Source organism: Leptosomus discolor, chromosome Z (genome assembly GCF_034619465.1).
Source record: "Leptosomus discolor isolate bLepDis1 chromosome Z, bLepDis1.hap2, whole genome shotgun sequence".
Classification (NCBI taxonomy): Eukaryota; Metazoa; Chordata; class Aves; order Leptosomiformes; family Leptosomidae; genus Leptosomus; species Leptosomus discolor.
In genome coordinates, this window is record NC_141419.1 from 82,992,360 (window position 1) to 83,011,895 (window position 19,536).

At 57.0% G+C, this 19,536-nt stretch overlaps 1 protein-coding gene across 1 annotated transcript in view; it reads left to right on the forward strand.

Moving 5' to 3' along the window:
• Positions 1–15,441, forward strand: part of PIGO (phosphatidylinositol glycan anchor biosynthesis class O) — a 29,484-nt gene extending 14,043 nt beyond the window's left edge. Inside the window, exons 6-11 of the mRNA XM_086479589.1 lie at positions 1,271–2,843; positions 3,150–3,353; positions 3,663–3,865; positions 4,668–4,738; positions 5,338–5,454; positions 15,353–15,441. Coding sequence (XP_086335715.1) covers positions 1,271–2,843; positions 3,150–3,353; positions 3,663–3,865; positions 4,668–4,738; positions 5,338–5,454; positions 15,353–15,404 — 2,220 coding nt within the window. The 3' untranslated portion in view covers positions 15,405–15,441. The remainder of the gene's footprint in view (positions 1–1,270; positions 2,844–3,149; positions 3,354–3,662; positions 3,866–4,667; positions 4,739–5,337; positions 5,455–15,352) is intronic.
• The last annotated feature ends 4,095 nt before the right edge of the window (positions 15,442–19,536 follow it).

Below are 19,536 nucleotides of genomic sequence, written 5' to 3' on the forward strand. Positions count from 1 at the left end.
CTGCCTTTGAGGGACCCCTGGATTTCTAAGAGACAAGAATAGCTCCTTCAGCCCTGAGCCAGCTCCTCAGTGTGCCAGCTGGACACTCAAAAAACAAGTTGGTGTAGCACTTGTAGACACGGTTTAGTGGGCATGGTGTTATTAGGTCAACTATCTAGATTAGATTAGATCAGGTTGGACTCTGGTCTTAGAGGTCTATTCCAACCTAATGATTCTATGATTCTAAGTCAGTGACAAGCTGGAGAGGATACGGTTGCTGATGGGAAGACAGAAACGTTTGGCCTCTCTGCCATGTATTTGTAGAGCAGCAGAGTGCTTTGTCATTTAAAGATGATGGTGTACATTACTGTCCATTAGTCACTGAGGATATCGATCATCATCTGTTAGGAATTAGCATTATCCAGTCCTGCCTGTTTAAATATTTGCACTCATTTGCTGAGGAGGTTTCTGGCTTGATCATGTTGGTGTGGAGGAAGCTTTTGTGTACCAGCGAGGTCATGCAGGCCTGCAAGAAAGCTGGTGCACGTTTGCCATTTGTGGGCAGGGGCAGACTGATTCTCCCTGTGCTCTGAGGTGACTGGAAGGCATGTGAAGATACTGGTGTGTTTTCAGGGCTTGAGCAGATCTACTCTGCTGAGCAGGTGTATGTTTGTATGGGTACCCTGCCTTGGAAATGCCCCTGTAAGACTTTTTGTACAACTTCAGGATCATAGCTGCCTCTGTTCCTCCTGTCTTCTTGAAGCAGGAAGCAGAATGAGCTCTTCTTAGCCTATGGTACAGTGGGTTAATGTGCCTATACTGAAGAAGAGGGAGCAGTTTGATTTGATCCACTATAAGCTGTTTAATTTGATGCCTGTCCTCAGATGAACAATGTAAAAGTTGACATCAGGTGCAGATTAATAGCTGGTAATGACTCGAACTTCTGTGGGACGTCTGCCTTGTTACCAAAGACTCTGTGTAAAAGCCCTGAGTGATGCACAGCATTACCAGAGGTGCACCTGCAGGTGAACTGAGAGGAGTCAGTGTGGCTGTTGGGATGGATACATCACGTGAGAGGGATGTCACTTTGGCAGAGGAATCGTGTTCCTTGCTGGTCACATCCTGGATTTGGGTGAACAGCCCTGGCTGATGTGGCTGGGGACAGGTCTGTTCCTGGCAGGAGCTGGCAGATTTGGGGCTGTTTCCCATCTGAAGGGGCTGTGTGAGGCAGTGTACCCCATTCCCAGTGGTCCCAGTGTTGCTGTCTGACTCTGTGTCCCCTCTCCCATAGGTGGACCGCTTCCTGCACTCCTACTCGCTGGTGGCTCAGGACCTGCCAGCAGAGCAGCTCCAGCGCCTGCAGGAACTCTTCTCCAGCGCCGTGGAGGAGCACGCTCAGCTCTTGGCCCAGGTGCAGCGGGCGACGCTGGTGCCTCCAGAGCTGGAGTCCAGGCTGGGAAGCCTCATCGGTCGCTTCCAGCTTTATCTGCGGGAGGCACGGGCTGTCTGCACCCAGTCCTGGGCCCGCTTCCACCCTCTGCGTATGGTGGGGGGCTGTACCCTTATTGCTGCTTCCTGCTTGCTCTGCTACGTGGCCTCAGAGCTGGCTGCAGCACCGGACTCTTTCTATCGCAGCTGCCTCCTGTATCCACTGCTCTGGGGCCTTGTGGTGGCTGTCCTGCTTGGTCTGGCCCATGCGTTCACCCAGGAGGGGCTGGATCTCCTCCTGGTATCGTCGTGGGCAGCCGCTGCTTCTCAGCTGGGTTTTTTCTGGCACTGGTGGGGCTGGCATCCCAAGCGAGCCCGTTTGGCAGGCAGTCAGCCACCCTTGGCCAGCATTGGACTGAGGCAGAGGCTGCGAATGTGGCTGGGGCTGGCGTTCCCCATGGGCATCCTGCTCTTCCGCTGCGGAGCTATGTTCTCTGATAGCTTTGTGGTGGCCGAGGCCCGGGTGGCCCCATTCCTGCTCGCCTCACTGGTGATGTTGGTAGTAGGGAAGCTCCACTGGGACGGCCGCCTGACTGTGGCAGAAGGCCCCAAGCAGCAGATCCTTGGCTTTTCTTCTTACCGGAGAGAGATCTGGTACCTGCTGTGCCTCGTGGTCATGCTCCTGGTCTGTGTGCGCCTCTCCGGTTTCTTCCACCAGTGCCGCGAAGAAATCCCTCAGTGCCGGCCCTCTCTTTTCCTCTCCCCTCTTGCCAGCCTGAGAAACACACGGGCCAAGAACCTCTTCTACCTCCTGTGCGTGGCCTTGCTGGCTGGGCTGGTCTATGCAGTGCGGAGCTGGCTGCGACGCTACGGCAACCTGAACAGCTCGGACCCTCTCGTCCTCTTTGTGCGCTGGGGTTTCCCACTGGTGGTCCTCTGCATTGCCTGCTACTGGGCTGTTGCCTCCAGTGCTGATGACTCTCTGGGCAAGCTGCAGGAACTGGTGCAGGTGGCAGTTGTTGCCTTTCCATGGGCTGTCTACGGACTGGCGTCCGTGGGGCTGCTGCTCCTCCTGTGCAACCCCATGACCGTGTTGGCGAAGGACACACGGGAGTCGGCAGGATCCATCGTCACTCCGTACCTGGGGGTTCCCAGCTCTGAAGTCGACTTCCTCCACGTCATCCCTCAGATCTACAAGAGGATGCAGGAGTCTCAGAAGAGCCGCCTGGAGCGGGGCAGCTGCAGGGCGACTGTCGCAGCGTACGGGCTGGGCAGTGTGTACTCGGCAGCCCTGGTCATAGCACTCACCCTGTTGGGCTTCCTCTTGATGCTTCTGCACAGCGAGCGGCTGACTCTCGCCTTCCTGCTCCTCTTCCTGGAGGCCTTCGTGCTGCTGCACATCCACACACATGCCAGAGGCCTTGCTGGAGATGCTGGTGAGTGTGGGCTCAGTAGAGCATCCTCTGGATGTGCCACCTGTGCCTTATCTGCAGTGACTTTGTCTTACTGCCAGTGGGAGAGGCAGGGCCCGGTCTCTGCTCCTGGGGAGTGGTGGTGCACTGATCCTCGGGGGATCCTCCCAGCTTTTTTAGAGCTGTTTAAATCCTCTAGTAGAAGAGAGGTGTGTGCAGCAGGGATGTTAGGTCCAGTTCTTTGACTGTGGATTTGCCATGTTCCTCAATGCTGATCTCTCTCTTTCTTTCTCTCTCTCTCTCTCTCTGTCTTACTTTTTTATCTCTCAGAGCCTTTTTCAGTGCCCTGGTATGCAGTCATCTCCTGGCTCCTTGCTGCTTCCCAGTTCTTCTATTCCACAGGCCACCAGCCCGTCTTCCCAGCCATCCACTGGAATGCAGCCTTTGTGGGCTTCCACCTTGACCACAGCACGAACCTCCTGCCTGCTGTCCTGGTGGGCGCCAACACCTTTGCCTCCCATATCCTCTTTGCAGGTAAATCCATTTCTTCCCGGGCTGTTGAGCCTGAGCAGACATGGCTCGCTGCTTTGCCTTGTCTGGAGGCCTGCAGGCTGAGCACGAGGCGATGAAGGCTCCGGCACCGGCTGAACAGCAGCATCCTCACTGTCCCTTTGTGGGGCCATAGAGCTGCCCGTGGCCTGCAGCCTCCATGCAGTTGTGCCTGACCAGCAAACTGGAGCTGGGTTATACGCTTCCTGCGTGTCCAGGGCATGATGGCAGAGCCCAGACTGCTCCTCACCTCCTGGGCTCCAGTAACTTCATGTGCCTTTGTCCTTGAGGTAGTTGGCTGCCCTCTGCTCCTGCTTTGGCCCTTTGTGTGTGAGATGCCCAGCTCGCAGAGGAGGAAGCCCAAGAAGGAGCCTCGGGAGGAGCTGCAGGAAGCGGAGGAGCACATGATGGAGATGAGGCTGCGAGAGTCCCCGGAGAAGTTCTCCACTGCTCTGCTGCAGCTGGGGCTGAAGTACCTCTTTGTCCTTGGGACACAGGTATGGATAGGGGCAGGATGGCTGTGGAGAAGGCTGTCCAAGAGAAAAATGGGTTGCTGAGAGAACCATGGGGCGCTCTTAAGAGAGAAGGGGGTCAGCCAGGGCACAGACAGGCCCAGGGGTGATATGTCTGGTTGCAGGTGGAAGAGCGGATGCTCAGGTCCTCTTCTCAGCCATGCCATTTGCTCTGTGCTTTGTGAAGGGCTCCAGCATGGAAGCCATGGTACAGATTAGGCTGCTTTTCATACCCGTCTGCCCAGAGTGGCAACGTCTGTTCAGAAGCTGCAGGGTTGTAATCCTGCTCCCACTCTTCCTGACCATGCCTATCTATTTTGCACTAGCTCTGGTTTTCATCTGATCCTATGCTGTGGTGATACAGGGAGCTAAACACCAGAAATTTAATCCCATGAAAGAAGCAAATAGCTCTCTGGGGTTTAGCCCTTCAAATCATTCTCCTTTGTGGTCAGACCAGAGATAGTGCAAGGAGGGGGCAAGCCCCACAGCGGGAGAGCGGGAGCACCCCTCTCAGTGAAATATTAGGTCAGGTTAGCCACAGTGTGAGCCCTCTTCTGTGCTGTCCCAGCCTGGCCCCAGGAGGGACTGCGTGTAGCCCAAGCTGCTTGTGTTTCCTGACTTGAGGGCGTGATGGAAGGGAATCACCTTTGGGGTGCTCATTTCTGGTGTGCACTGTGCCAGTCTCTCAGGTGTGTGCGGTTTAGTACCACCTTGGGATGTGAACCTGGTGCCCAGCAGGTCTCTCTTAGAGTCACTTGTAACTTGTTTTTCCTCATCTGCCCCACAGCTTCTGTCCTGTGTTTGTGCAGCTATGATCCTCAGGAGGCATCTCATGGTCTGGAAGGTCTTTGCCCCAAAGTAAGTCCTGGGAGTTGCTCTGATGCTGGGTTAGGGCTCATATCTCTGACATCTTGATTAGAGTTCATAGCCAGTGATGTTGGAAGAGGCCTTGTAAGCCCTGTGATGATCTGTCTTCTTATCTAGCAGAGTCTGTAGTATTGTCCTTAACTAATTCCTGCTTTGAGTTCAGAAGCTGAACTTGAGCTAGAGCCTAGAAATTTCTCCTTATCTTGATTTCCAAAGACACACAGAGCCCTCCTGGAAGCTAAGAATATTCAGGGCAAAGAGACAAAGGTAGGGATACCAGACCAGACATGGTAAACCCAGAAATGCTAAACTAGCAAACCTTTGGGCTAGTAGGAGTATTGGGTGGCCTGGGCCTCTGAGGGATTCAAAATCCCAGCTGGATCTTATCCTGAACGGCCTCTGAACCAGAGGCGTGCTTGGCTTCCAGGTTGCAGCAACTGCTGAGGAGTGAATGTAGTTCAAGTTATAAGATCTGGGGTGCTACCAGCCTCTTGCTGTCAGGAAAGTCAGTCTGCTGGGAGCGAGGGTAGCAGCCTGTCTTTGCAGGTATGCTGGCTGTGGTATCCTTACTGTGTCTGTTGTGCCTGCAGGTTCCTCTTTGAGGCGCTGGGCTTCGTGGTGAGCAGCACCTGCCTCCTGCTGGGGTTCTCCCTGGTGATGCGTGTGGACTGTGCTGTCAGCACCTGGTTCAGCCAGCTTCAGCTCAGGTAGCGTTGGAGATGTGGGGAACCTGACTTGCTCATCGGCAAAGGCTGTGGTTGTCTCCTTGCCTCCCTCGGGCCAGGAGGGATACACAAGCCACCAGCAACGAGTGCCTGCCGATGGCAGTCAGGGATCATCCCCAGCTCCCTGCCTCAGCGCTGCACAAAAGGACCAGAGCCAACTGTTCCCCGCTCGCTGCGGTGGTGTTTCTCAGCAGCGGAGGTCAGAACTCTCACTGGGTGTTTTTCGGCAGCAGGAGGACTCTGCTGCAGGAGCCCAAGAATCAGAGTCCTGAAGTGCTCCTCTGGAGAAACACCAAACAGGGTCTGGCTGCTACTTTCCTGACAACTGTCCCCACTGTGTAGCTGATCGGCTCTATGGCCGGCAGGGTGTCACCGTGCCTGTGCAGAGACAGGGCCTCACGGGAGGAGGCCTGCTGAGGAGGGGAGAGGAGGGTGGGAGGAGAGGGGAGGTCCTGCAGCCACCGCTTCTCTCCGCACACTCAGTTTTCACATTGGAATCGAAGCGCACGTGGTTACGAACGCAGGTGGTTCCTGGGGTCTTGGTGGCAGCTGCTCTTCTGTAAAGTCAGTTGGTTGCTCTGTAGTGAGGCCCCTCCTGCTCTGCAACTCACCCCCGTTTTCCTAGTCTTCCTCAGCCCCACGAAGGGCAGTGGGGAGCGCTCCAGGCTGCATTGTCCAGCCTGAAGCAGGCTTAGCTTGTCAGGGGGATGGTAGCAGGGAGAACTGTGTCCATGACCAAGAAACTGCTCCTGTTCTTGGCCTATCACTGTCCCCATGGGCTGGGCTATAGCAGCCAGGGCTCCCCATCTCTTCCTGAGCGTGTGCTGCTGGCTATTGATTGTGAACAGTTGAGATGCAGCAGGATGTAGTGGCAGAGGGTCACAGACCCCGTGTGGGCTCTGGTCAGCCTGGAGTAGTTGTTCCAATTGCAGGAGTGGCCTTGGTGTGAGCTCTAGCTGCTTGAAAGCCTTGAGGTGTCAACAGCTCTTCTGGGAGGTGGCTTAGCTCATTGATGTCTGTGTGTGTGCTGGGGTTTATGTCACCTTGAAGGGACCCAAGGCACTGCAGCTGATGTCATCTGTGATCCCGTACTTGGTGCTTATCACCCTCTTGACCTTGGTGTTCTGTGTGGAACTTCATGCTGCAAGTGAGCTACCACAAACCCGCCCTGTGTTTATTTCTTTATGGGCAGAGGACAGTGACCATAGTGCCTGGCCGCATCCCAGCTACGTTCCCCCTGCAGTTTCGATGGGAGCTGGGATTCCTTTCTGCCCGGAACCACTGTGTGGCATTACTTGGTGCTATGAAACCTTTCATCTCTTTCCCCTCTGGAAAGAGATGAGGACTGTTTGCCTGGGGATTCCTGCATTGATTTTTGTTCTGATGCTGTTTGGTTTTTAGCACACGCACCCTGACTGCCCCTGTTTGAGTTCCTCACTGCAGACTGCTCGTGTAACTCCGGGTGCTTCCTCTCCTCTGCCCTGGAAAGTCACAGGGAAACTGTCTTGTCACCTCTCTCATCATTTCAGTTCTTGCTGTTATGCCCAAGTGCCCAGTCGCTGTGGAAAATGACTCTTGAGGGCAGGCTTAGTTTTGTATTTTACCCCTGCAAAATGCTTGCTCAGGTGTTAGGATGCAACTACAGGGAGGCTTAAATTGCTCTAATTTTGGGCTTCCGTTGCCTGGCCTCCTCCTAACCTGCTGGCTGTGCTCTCCCACCTCAGCCCTGCATCTCCCCTGCCCTGTGGGCCTGTCATGCTTAATTTCACCCGACACAGCCAGGGACTGCTTTGTAGCTAGCGTGACCCCCTGGGCTGCTTTGCTGCCCGGATGCACACACACCAGTTCTAGTGCAAGGCAAGGGGTAGCAGCATGCAGCAGAGGAAGGTGGAGGGAGCAGGAACACATCAGCTCACAATTAGGTGGGCTTAAGCAGTCCCACCCTTAAAAATAGGTTATTTGCTGTATACTGTGACTTCTTGGTGGCCGTATGGTTCTCGGTGCTGAGAGGGCTGTGCTAATGGGTGAGGGATGCATCAGTGGGGAGAGGAGGAAGGGGATGGAGTTAGCACCTACTCAGTGAGTTTTTCATTTAACATGAGGTGAGTCTAGATAACACATGTTGGTAAACGCCAAACAGGTCTTGTTGTAACCTTGTAACCAGGTCGGGAGCTTGCTGCCTGAATGTATTTATGCTGGCCGAGATCCTTTTGGCCACTAGTGCTGTAGAACTGGCCCCTGATGACCCTGCAGCTGCCTAGGACCCTGGGTTTCCTTCTCTCCCATCTCTGGGACTAATTCCTCTTTCAACGGTCACCATAATGCTGCCGAGCCTTCCCGTGCCCGTTGTCCGTGGTCGGAGCGCTCAGCCAGCGCCTGGGCATCCTTGCCTCATCCCTCTGTGTCACCCCTCTGCCTTTGTGCCGGGGCTGTCAGCTCACGGCCCTGAGCAGAGCAGGGAGGACAGCAGAGCGGCGGCGGTTTGCACACTTATCTCGTCGGAGACTAAACAAAGCTTGCAGAAACAAAGCTGCGAGTACGTGGTTGTCGCTGCAGAGATGCCGAGGAGTGCTAGCTGCTCAGCCAAGGCAGACAGGCTACTACACCAAAGAATTCAGGTTCAAGAAGATGAGTTTTCTAAGGGCTGGAGATACTCTTGCACTCTTGCTTTCTTTCATTAAGTTTTTTAGCCTTTTCCAGCTTTCCCCGGCTGCCCTCAAGCTGATTGTTTGGCTGCTGTTTTCCTGAGCATGCCAGGAATGACAGAGTTAATGTTGGTCCAAGGCCTGACAGCCTTGGAAGGAGGACATGCTGCTGCTGATACTAGAGCAGACACGGCTGTGTTTACTGGTTTAAAACCCGAAGGAGTCTGCAGAGAAAGGTGCCTGCTGGTCCAAACCAAGGCTGTTTGGGAAACCTGGCGTGCTGGGGAGCAGGCTCTGCCCTATGTACCCCCGCAGACATTGTCACTGGAGCCTGCTGGGTCTCTCCTGGAGAAGTTACTCCAAACAGTTTGTTTCTGGTCCCTGTGTCCCTTGGCTGAGCGTAACAGGGGATGTGTCATCCTCAGCCTGCTCAGTGGAGCAGTTTCCATCCTGCGCTCCACAAAGCTGCTGCACTTTGGGCTTTGGCAGGCGCTGTGTGTGCGCTCCTTGGCAGGGCTCCTGCCCGGCGCCCCGTCCCTCTGGGCAGCGGTGTGCTCTGCTGGGAAGGTGTGTCCTGTAGTCCTGGCCCTGAGCAGGGGTGGAATTGCGCCTTGTTGGTGCCGCCTGGAGAATGGCGACCAAAAGCCACCACCTCTGTGAAAGGTTGTGGCTGTTGGGAGCATCTGAGGAGGTCAGGGCTTGGTGTATCTCCACTACCACGCCTGTTTCTCCATCCCATCTCTCTCTCTCTTCTTCCCTCAGCGCTTCAGGACACTTATTTATGCCAGGGCACCGTCACCTTCACGGTGTGTGAGTCTCCCCTTCCCTGCACAGGAAGCAGCAGTGCCCGCTCCCCTGAGCTCTGACTTGCCATGGGGCTTGGAGTGAGAGTGTCGTTTTGTTTTTTGTTGTTAACCTCTGTGCCTCAGTACCCCATTTGGGATAAAAAAAAAAGGGGATGGACCCAGTTCTGGAAAGCAATTTGGGAGCTCTGCATGCAGCATGGTGCTACGCTTTCCTGGGTATTTCTACGTATCTGGCCGTTAATGCTTTCGTTCCCATTCAGCAGCGACACCCCGAAGGTGGAAGTGATGCTTAAGTCTCTTCTAGGAAGTAGAGCCTTTTTTCCTTCAAAAAAAACCACCCCAAAAACGGGCAGGTTGGCAGTACCCGTTCACCCAACAGCTTCGCCTCTGGACCCACCGCTGCGTGCCCCCGCCTGCTGCGCTAGGCTAACGCTGACTGCCTCGCCGAGGGCTGCACCGTGCCGAGCGCACGGGAGGTAGCCGGGGAGGGGTCGCTTCGTTATTAAATAACTAATTAATTAATCGGGGGGGGGGGGGGGGGGGGCGGAGATTTGCTATGCGAGGGGAGCGTGGGGCTCTGTGCGGCTGTGAAACATGTCTGCAAATAAAACCGTGCTATCCAAGGCGGGCAGTGGTCGTCAACTCCTTCGCCCCCGCCGCCGGTGCGGGCCGCGGGCAAACGGGACCCCCACCCGCCGGGCCCAGCCTGGTCACCGCCGGCGGCTTCGCCTAACGCCGAGGTTTGGTCCTCCTCGGCCACCGCCTCCCTGGCGGGACGGCCGCGGGCTGCGCTGCGTCTGCCCGCGCTTGGTTGTTGCCCTAGAGACCAGAGCTTCCGGTCTGGCCCGCCCGTCCGCCAATCGCGGCGCAGGGGGGGGCGGGTGCCGGCCAATCGGCGGGAAGGCGGGAGGGGAGCGGCGCGCGCGGTCGTTGGCGGCCATGAAGCGGCGGCGCCGGTCGCCCCCGGAGCCGGGCTGCCTGCGGGCCTGGGCCGCCGAGAGCCGGGCTCTGGCCGAGCGCTGGCGGGTGCGACGGGTCCCCTCTATGCCCTCCCCGTTCCCTGAGCCCTTGCCGGGACCGCGCTGCCTCCGCGGTGGCGGTTGTCATGGGAAGGCCGGCGCCTGGGGCTAGGCCGCAGCCTGCCCGTGGGCGCAGGGCGGGAGGGGAAGGGGTGCGGCGGGCCGGGCCGGTGGGTGAGTGTCTCCCTTGCAGGCAGCTCGGTGCTCGGGGCCCGGCGGAGCGGCGGCGCGGGAGGTGCGACAGCAGCGAGACGGCTTCCGGAAGCTGCTGCTGAGGATGCGGGGTGAGCGGCGGACCGGTCGGCTGGGGCACCCCTGCCCCACGCCTTGCCTTTAACCCTCCCTCCCCCTGCGGTGCTGGACCCAAAGTACGTGTAAGGACCGGCTCGCGGGCGCTGGTGTTTACCGGGCTGCAGCTCCGGTATTCCGGTTTGTTTCCAGACAAACTTATGAAGGGAGCGGGGGTGAAATGTTCCCCGCTGGCCTAAGCTGAACTGGGACTGCAAAGGGGTTAAGGCTCAGCCCCAGCCTCTACCCAATCTTGCTGGGGGGTGTGGGCAGAGCTTTGGGGTTTCTGGAAAAAGTGAGGCCACCTTTGTCCTGGGAAGCTGAGGAAGGGCCTCCCTGCCACAGCTGTGGTATCGAGAGAGCCTGATGGGGAGGAGACAGACACAGTGTGGGAAACCTGTGCAAAAGGGTGGATATGTATTGGAAGAGAGTAGGCTATTAGCGCTCTTTTGGGAGGGCTGAAATGTCCTAGTCCTGGAGCACTGCAGCACCTGGATAGCTGGGGAATGGACGTGTAAAGCAGTGTCAGCACCTGCAGAGGTGGCACCTGCAGAGGTGACACCTGCTCTCTCTCTGTGTACTGCAGTTCCCAACCTTCTAAGTCTTGCCACAACCACAACAAACAAATACTTGCCAGGACACTTCTGTTCTCACAAAGCCAGGGAATGACACCTTAGCATGGGTGGTTGTTGGGTTTTTCCTAGCCGGCTCAATTTCTTGTTCGGTTGGCTGTGATCACAGGGCTGCCGGCTGCCCTCCCTGCCCTGCCTCTGGAGCTTACCGTCCTCTACAACTCCCTGCTTTTTACTATGGTAGCAAGTAATGCTGCCACAGAAGGAGAAGCGGAAGAAATACGCCAGGGCCTCCTCAGGGGTAAGGAGATCATTCTCTGTACAGGGGGTCCTTGGGGCGAGGTGAGCGTTCTCTGTGCTTTGGAGATGTGCGGTGACTGGCCGGAGGTGGGAGCAGGGAAGCCTGTCTCTGCCGGGAAGGGCAGGAGGTGGGGCAGCTTGCAGCCAGGGCTGATGTGCAGCTGCCTGCCTGCCTGTCTGCTGCTGCCTGCAGGGATGAGCCAGAGGTTTTAAGGGAAACGAGAGTTGTCAAGGTGTAAGGTGCCAAGTCTCTAGCAAAGTTTTAGTGACTTTAGTGACTTAGTAGAAAATGAGTGTTTAATTACAGTATGCTGACTTCAAAGAAAATTCATTGAAATAGGTTGCAGGGCGGAGGGGGATCTGAATTGTTGGCACATGCTTGCTCAGGGGCAAGTGACCTCAGCAGGACTGGGCAGAGCTGCAGTCATAGCTCTGAACTGCGTGTTGTCTCCTGAGCATGCTGCTGGTCACATCACTGTTTGAGAGCTTGGTTTCCGTGCTATGAGGAGCCCCTGCTTGCTTGAGGCTTTCTTTCCCTCTTTGGAGGGTGTCTGTCACAAGGGCACCAACCTGTCGCCTCATGGCTGGGGTTGTTTTGTTTGTTTTTTTCAGTTCTGGAGGCTTGTGGGGCCTGCGGGCAGGACCTTAGCACCGAGGAGCTGTGGCAGAAGGTGCTGTGGGAGGTAACTGCGGAGAAGCTGCAGGCACCTTTGCACCGTCTGGGCGCCCTGCAAGCAGCGTGGTGGCTGGCAGCCTGCCGCCTGGGAAGCACGGCTGGCCTCCTCCGTCTCCTCAGCCGCACTGAGGTAACTGGGCATGGGCCGATGCTGCACAGCTCCCGCCAGAGTATCTGCGCAGGTACGGATACCTGCGAGTTTGATACAGGAGGCAGAGCTGGCATAAACACTGTGTTTGGCATAAACCCCACTCTGCAAAACGTTGCTGTGGCATTTGAAGACCTGAACCCAGCAGCGCTGCCCAGTCAGCATGAGCAATCCTCTCCCTGGTGTCCTGGTGTAGCCTAATGACACTGAGTGCATTAACGAGTCCCAGAATATCTCCTGCCCGTCAGGGCCCTGGACCACAAAGCACGAGACAGGAGACTTGGGCAGGCTGGAAGGGGGCTGCAGGTGGACTTCCAGCTTCTGCAGGGAGCAAGCTGTGAGCAGAGGAACCTTCCCTGCCGATTGTGGGGCTGCTGAGGGGTCCCACCTTTTTGAATGCCCTCCAAGAGCACTTGGACCTGCCTTGCCAGGAGCTCTTCGAGGTGCAGCTCGCTCTGAGGTGGGGAGGTGCTGCCCCAAGCCAGGCAAGAATCACTGCAGCAAGGGAGTTGTGGCTGAAGTGAGGGGGTGGTAGAACATTGCTCCCCAGCACAGAGACCGCTGTCAAAGGGTTTGGTGGGACCTCTCTTTCCCCATGACCTGGGATCAGTGTTTCCTGCTTCCCTTCAGCATTCCCTGCTCTCTCTCCTCTGTGTATTCACAGGACCGGGGAAAGGCTCACCACAGCGAGGGGGAGAACGAACTCCTCTCCCTGCTCAAGGCATGGCAAGTACCTGCTGAGGAGGCTTCCCTGCCCCTTGTACAGAGCACTGAGGACTTGAAAGAAATCCTCTTCACCGCAGCAGCCTTCCTGCAAGGTTTGTGTGGAAATCCTCATGCCAGCACAGCCTCCCACTGCTCTCCTGTCCCAGGACTCCCCCTCCCTGCCCTTGTCCTGGTTTCTCAAGCAAACCAGCCCTTGGGGTTTTCTGGGCTGTTCCTTTGGAAGAGGCCCTGGGCTGAGCCTCTGGGTCTCAACGTTGCTGTTTGCTATTCAAAGAGCATCTCTGCTTTTTTCTTAAGCTAAGCCATTCTCTGCACTGCCACAGTGTTCCTCTGCCTGTCTGTGGCTTTAGGTAGATGTCTGGGCGCTGCAGTGGTCTGGTATAAAGCTGAAGGCTGGCAGGGGACTTAGGATTTTCCTTTCTTCTGTCACCTGCCTTGTTGCAAGCACATTGTTCCCGTTGTGCCGCTCTGTAGCCTGGCGTCACAGCAGGTGACTGAGCTCACCTGGCTGCTGCGCTCTGTCCCGCTCGGGGTTTTCCCTCTCTCGCTGTCTTGACAAGCCCAGCCGCTCTGGGGGCAACCAGCCCTGCCTCACCACGCTCAGCCTGACGCGAGGCCTTCCTGTGAGGAGGGGGGGCAGGAGCTCCTGCCCACACACCTCTCAAAAGCCTCTAGGGTGGCCATAGCACTTCCAGTGGGGAGGTGGGAGATGTGAATGTGATGTAGTCATGTGAGAGCAGCCTCAGAGGGAAGCTTGGGATGAGGACTGAAAGAAAAGCAAATACCATTTGTGATGAATTACTATCCCAAAGCATCTTGGTAGGAAATGGCCCAGATGTGCAGGAAGAAGTCTTTCTGAGCCTGTGTGTGCTCCCCATCCACACCACCGTCGCTGTGGGTGAATGTGCAGGTGGACCTGCCCAGCACCGACCCTTGCCCTTGTTCTGGGCCAAGGCAAGCGTCTTGCTACCTGCGCTTGGAAGCTGCTATTACTTTTGCTAGATGTTTCCATGGAGGGGCTTGTTCTCTTGCAACACCATCAAACCAAAGATGGGAGCTTGGCACCGTCTCGCTGTGCATTGCTGGATGTGGAGGGGATCAGGCAGGTCTGATGGCACTGGGAAGAAAAGGGCACATACGTTTGTTTGGGGACCAGGCAGGGCGGGAAGAGGAGCCACAGAGCTGAGATGTTGGGTCTGTCCTAGGGCTGCAGGAGCTGGAGGCTGGGAACTTCCCCACCACCCTCTCCCTCCTTCAGGAGGCTGCCAGAGGATTCTGCTCCAAGAGGGTCCTGGCCCAGATCTACACCTGCCTCGGCTGCTGCGCTCAGCAAATGGTAATGGCTGGGCCTCTCCGCTGCCAGCGGGGAGGGGGGAAATGCAGCCTAGAGCAGGGTGGGGAGGCTCGGGCTGATGTCTGTGCTGCCTCTGTGTGGTCCTAGGCTACTGCAGGAAGGTGGGGTCTTGAGCAGAAGTTGCTCTTGCAGCCCCAGCCTCCTTGGGCGGCTGCAAAATCCAGGCAGGGATTTTGGCTGAGCACAAAGGGCTGCTGCAGAGAGAGAAAGAAGCTCAAAAATCAGCCTGGGGAGGTCTGCCTTTGGCTAAGGTGCTGCCCTTGCTTAGTGGGGATTGCTGGGGAAGCAAAGCAGGGGCCTGGATCCCACCGAACAGTAAAGATGTCAGCAAGATGTCCTTGCAACATGCACCTCTTCCCATCTAACTAGGGCAAGCCTCAGACAGCACTTCAACACCTGAAATGGGCCCTCCAGGTAGACTTCCAGTGCCTCCCTGCCCTGTTCCATGCGGCAGCAGTGTACCACGAGCTGGGGCAGACCGACGTGGAGCTGCAGGCCCTGGCTCTGCTCTACAAGGTTTGTCTGCTTCCTGTAGTTCTGGGTTGATTTTTGCCCAGCAGAGCCTGCACAGAGATTCAAGCAGGCTCCTGCCTTCTCGGGGGGGCCGCTGTTTGACCCTGGAGGGGTCCCCAAAGTAGACTACAGCCATCCAGGCACGGTGCTGCCTTCAGCAGCAGGCAGGAAAGAGCCCAGTGAGATCTGAAATTCCTGCTCAGCACCTAGCGGTTGGATGTGGCAAGAGCTTTGGGTCCCAGTTCATGTTTTTGGTGTCTTGGGAAAAGTTATACTCTCATGGCAGAAAGCATCAGTCTCTTAATAAAGTATCTAACAGTAGAGAGGCCTTTAAAAGGCAGATTGTGGCTGCGAGGAGGTGTGCGTTAGCCGTACCAACCTCGGTCTGTCTGGGAGGAGCAGGTCACAGGAGCAGACACCGAGTTAGCTCCTCAGCTGTTTGAAACCTGCAAGACACAAATGCAGCTGTGGAGAGGGGCTCTCATTATGAATGGCCCCAGATCTGGTATAACTAGGACTGTGGCTGCAATGGGAGATGGTGTTCTAGGCAGCTCAGAGCACCTTGAACTGAAAACCCGAGGTGATGTGTGTGATCTTGCAAATCTCCTGATGCCGTGTGCAGATCAGAAGTCTGCCTGTCCCTGTGTGATCCTGGCTGCTCTTCCTGGAACTGGCTGTGCTGCAGTGAGTAAGAACAGTGTAGCCGTCCTTATGAAGTGCAGCGCTTCTGCTCGCCTGGACCCGTCTCCAGATGCCAGAAGTGTCAAGTGGTTGCAGTTGCTTGGGACTTCGCCAGCATTGTGTTGACCATATTTTCTGTTCCTGTTTCACAGGCCCTGGAAAAAACCACTCCGACAGCTGCTTCCTCTAGTCCATATTTCCTAATCCGAGCAGAGCTTCTTGTCCGCACGCCAACACTAGCTTCTCTCCTTCGCCATCGCCACCCCTCTGAAGTGAAGTACCTGCTGGCACGGCGGTGTCTCCAGAATGGGAGGTAACAGCACTGCTGGTCTGCTTGAAACATGCTGCTTATTTGGTCTCTGTGGTTTTCTCTGCACTCCTGGAAATTGTCCACTTCAGTACTGCTGTTGTAGGTCTGCTCACGACCTGGGTATCACAACCAGAGCGAGTGTGGTGCAAGGACAGACTGTAGGCTGGCCATCCAGGTTCCATCTGGCTGCTGGCACTTCTTGGGGTCCCTCTGCTCCTCCCACATGTCCCGTCCCTGTTGCAGGGTGGCTGATGCAGTGGAACATTACCTGGATTTTCTGACTCTGCTTCAGGAGGGGCTGCAGCAGCAGGTGGGTGTCCTGGTGAAGAGCTCCATTGGTGACTTGGTAGATGAGGTTTGGATCCCCATCCCAAGGCCCAGGCCCAGGTGTCACCCCTAGACTCCAGGTTTCAGTGTCTAGTTTGAACGAGGTGGGGGCTGGCACCTCTGACCTGTGGCCTGTCTGCCTTCGGATTCACATCAGAAACCACTTGCTGCTGCTATTAGGGAAGGGGAAGCTGTTTCTCCAGTAGGGAGTGGCTGTTGGCCTGGCTTTGGATGTCCTTCACTTCAAGAGGTGGGCATTTGCCACCTTGAGTCTGCTGAGCTGTTAGTGCTTCACAGCTTCTGCCTCCTCCAACAGGCTCCAGTGTCTGTGGGAGTGGGTCAGAGCTTTGCTGGGCGGCAGCTCCAGATTCCCCGTAAGCACGGGGTCGTTCTGCTTGGCCAGGCACTCCGCAGTTCTGCGTCTGAGCGCTGCCATCGCTGTTCCTCCCCAGGTGCCCCTAGATGGTAGCTCAGCTCTGCCCAGGATCCCCGAGGTGTTCCTAGAAGCAGCGTCCGCCTTGGAGCAGGCTGGGAGGCACCAGGATGCCATAACCATGTGTGAGGAGGTCATCAGCCGGACAACTGACCTGATCCCACGGCTGTCACGAGCAGAGGAGAGGCTGGAGCAGCCGCAGTGCCCATCGCCAGGGGCAGGGCTGTCCCAGAAGAAGGAGAGTCTGTGCTGCCTTGCCTGGAGAGCAGCTGGATACCTGCACCAGGGCTGGGCGTGGGCCAAGCTGGGCACAAGCAAGGAGGCCATAACGCAATTCAGCAGGTGAGGCAGCCTCGCTGGGGGAAGGGGCCTCCCCGGCAAGCAGCAGTGGCCAGCGAGGGCCACAACAGGGTGCAGCGTGGCACAGGGGCTGGCCTGGCAACTTGCAGCTGGATTCCCAGCCCGGGAATGGTACCAAAGCTCCTCTGTCTTCCCACTCACAGGTGCCTCAGCGATCTCTTACGAGTCCAGCTTTACGGGTCTAGCGTTGAACCAAGAGGTGGGATGCTGCACTGCTGGGACCTGTGCAGGGCCTAGCTGGGTCAGGGTCTGTGTGCTTGGCAGCGGTCAGTACAGGAGCTGCTTGTTAGCTGCCTGCTGACCTGGCTCAGCCGTCTGGGAGAAGGGAGGGAGGGTCTGGAGGATGCTGTCTCCAGGTGCCTGTGTCTTTCTATACCAGAGAATCTCCTGCCAGAAGTGGAAGTGCTCCAGAAGATCAGATTGCTCGCTCTCATCGGACGAGGTACACAGTTTCTGGAGCTGGGGAGGCACAAGGAAGCCTTGTTGGATTTCCAGCATGGTTTTCAGATCTCACCAGGTAAGAGGCTCATTTTGGTGAGGAACAGAGTAGGTTTCTGCAAATTTGTCCTGGGCTGCCTTGCTGTCCTCAGCAGAAAGGTCTTATGCTTTAGACCGCGCTTAGTTGGGTGTCAAGGACTCTGGTAGGGCTACTAGCAATGTTACTTGAGATGCTTCTCTGGGGCCTGGTCAGCTCGCTGCCCTGGAGAAACAGAGCAAAACTATTGTCAGAGGAGTATAAACTATTGTCAGAGGAGTGTATCGGAACCCTGCCCACAACCTGTGCCCTGAGACAGTTTGGAAATCTCTTCTCCCTGCCCAAACCCCAGCCTGGTACAGCCAGCTTTCTCCCAGACAGGGTCTGCTTTCTCAGAACAGAGGAGCTGGAGTCTTGCTTCATCCTCAGAAGCGGCCTGTCCGTGCCTGCCAGTCCAGAGGCCTGTCAGGGGAGAGGGGAGTCGGGCGAGGAGCCATATGTGTCCCGAGCACAGCTGAGGCATGTGTAGGGCTCCTCCCAGGGGTGACCTCCCCTGTTCAGTGCTCCAGCCGTGCTGGCACGCTGCAAGGGCGTGAGTTTCACCAGGATCTGCCAAACCTGCTGGTCCCAGTCCTGATCCAGGCTCCCTCCCTTTGGGGGTGCAGACCTACCTGCAAGGAAAACCCCAGCTTGTGTCCAGACAGAAGCTGATGCTATCTGCCTTGGCTGCCAGCCCCAGGGTTAATTACAGCCTGTGACACAGCCCCACAGTCTCCTCCCCGTTACACCACCTCTCCTCTTGCTCATGTCCCTCATCTGGCTTCTACCCTTCTTTTGCAGCACCCTGCGACCCACAGCAGCGCTGGGGACCTGCTCCTCCCCTGCGAAAGGCTGACTCCCCCTTCATGTCTTGCAGGTGACCCAGCTGTTTCCTCCTACCTGGTGCAGGCCTTGTGGAAACTGAACCGAAAGCAGGAGGCGGCTGCTCACTGGCAGAAGTTCTCCCAGAGCCCCCCCGGGGAGGATGGGGAGCAGGAAGAGCAGGGAAGGTGTGCAGAGGGACGGGTGGGATCTCGGCTGGCCACACGAGAGAGCTCCAGCAGTGCAGCCCATGTTACAAGCTGTGCCGACAGTTCAGCTCAGCTCCTGCTAGCCGGCGCCCGCCGCTCAGAAGTGTCTGAGAAGCTTCCCCCCATGACCGATGGGCTGTGGCTCTGCAGGGACTGTCCCGGGGCACAAAAGACCTCCCACGGAGCCACATGGGAGGGCAGAGGCTTGGAGACAGGGAGCAGCATTCCCTATCGGACCAAGCCAAGAGAATGCAGAAGTCCTTGCTGCTGCAACTCTCTTTTCTCTTTCAGGCCCATCCCTTTGTACCTGGTTTCGTGCCTGCAGCAGGCCGTGTTCCCACACCGTGAGTCTCTTGCCAGAAGCATTCGGGATTACCTCGGGACGGCAAACCAGGACTCCCTGAGTTAACCCGGACAGTCTCCCTATCCCCGCCTGCTGAAGCCTCCCCGCACCGGCCTGGCACCAGGCTTTGAAGGACTCCTCCAAGGCTCAGAATTACGCTTGCATAAAGCTGCATTCCCGAAGGACTGAAACAGAACAATCTCCTTTTCTAATAAAAGCCTCAGCTCTGTTTAGTTTTAAGGGGTTTTGTGCCCTTTTTCCAGAGCGAACCTTGACGCTGCCTGAAGCTCGTGGGCCGTGCCCTGGGTGCGTGTGGGAGGGTAAACGCTACCCTCTGTGGGGGCGTGGGGCAGCGCACTGGGAACCGGGGCTCGGAAGGGGGTGGGTCGGCCAGTCCGGCCCTGCCAAAAAAAAAAAAATCGAGAGAGGGAAAAGAAAACCCGCCAAAACCATCACAAAGGGTGGGAAAAAGGGACGTGGGTGGCTGTGGGTGAAGGGGAAGGGCCGGGCCCCCGTACCAGCCCTTACCCCGAGGGAAACGAGCCCTCCGGAGCGCGTCCCGCCGCTGCTGGGCCCGGCGCTGCCCCCGTGTCCGGCCCGGCCGCGGGGCCCCACCGGCTGAGACCTGCCGCGCTCAGCGCACCCCCAGCACCCGCCTCCTGCCCCTTCCGATTGGCTCTAACCCTGCCGCCCGTTTCCCTTTTCCTCAGGCGCTAGCCAATCGCGAAGCGAGACTAACCCAGATGGCCGTCGGGGCGGGACTTCCTGCCTGCACTTTCCTCATTGGCGGATTTTTGCTATTGGCTGACCGGACCCGTGTTGCCCGGTAGAACAGCCACGGCAGGAGCGGCGCTGCGATTGGCTGACGGTTGTTGCGTTTGGCTCGGCACGATTGGGAAGGGAAAAGGAGAGGGGCGGGGCGGAGGAGCCTCCGAGTCTCTCCCCCCCGCTTTTCACTTCCTCCCTCCCATTGGCTGAGGCGCTGGCCGGGCGGAATTTCCGATTGGCCAGCGCACGC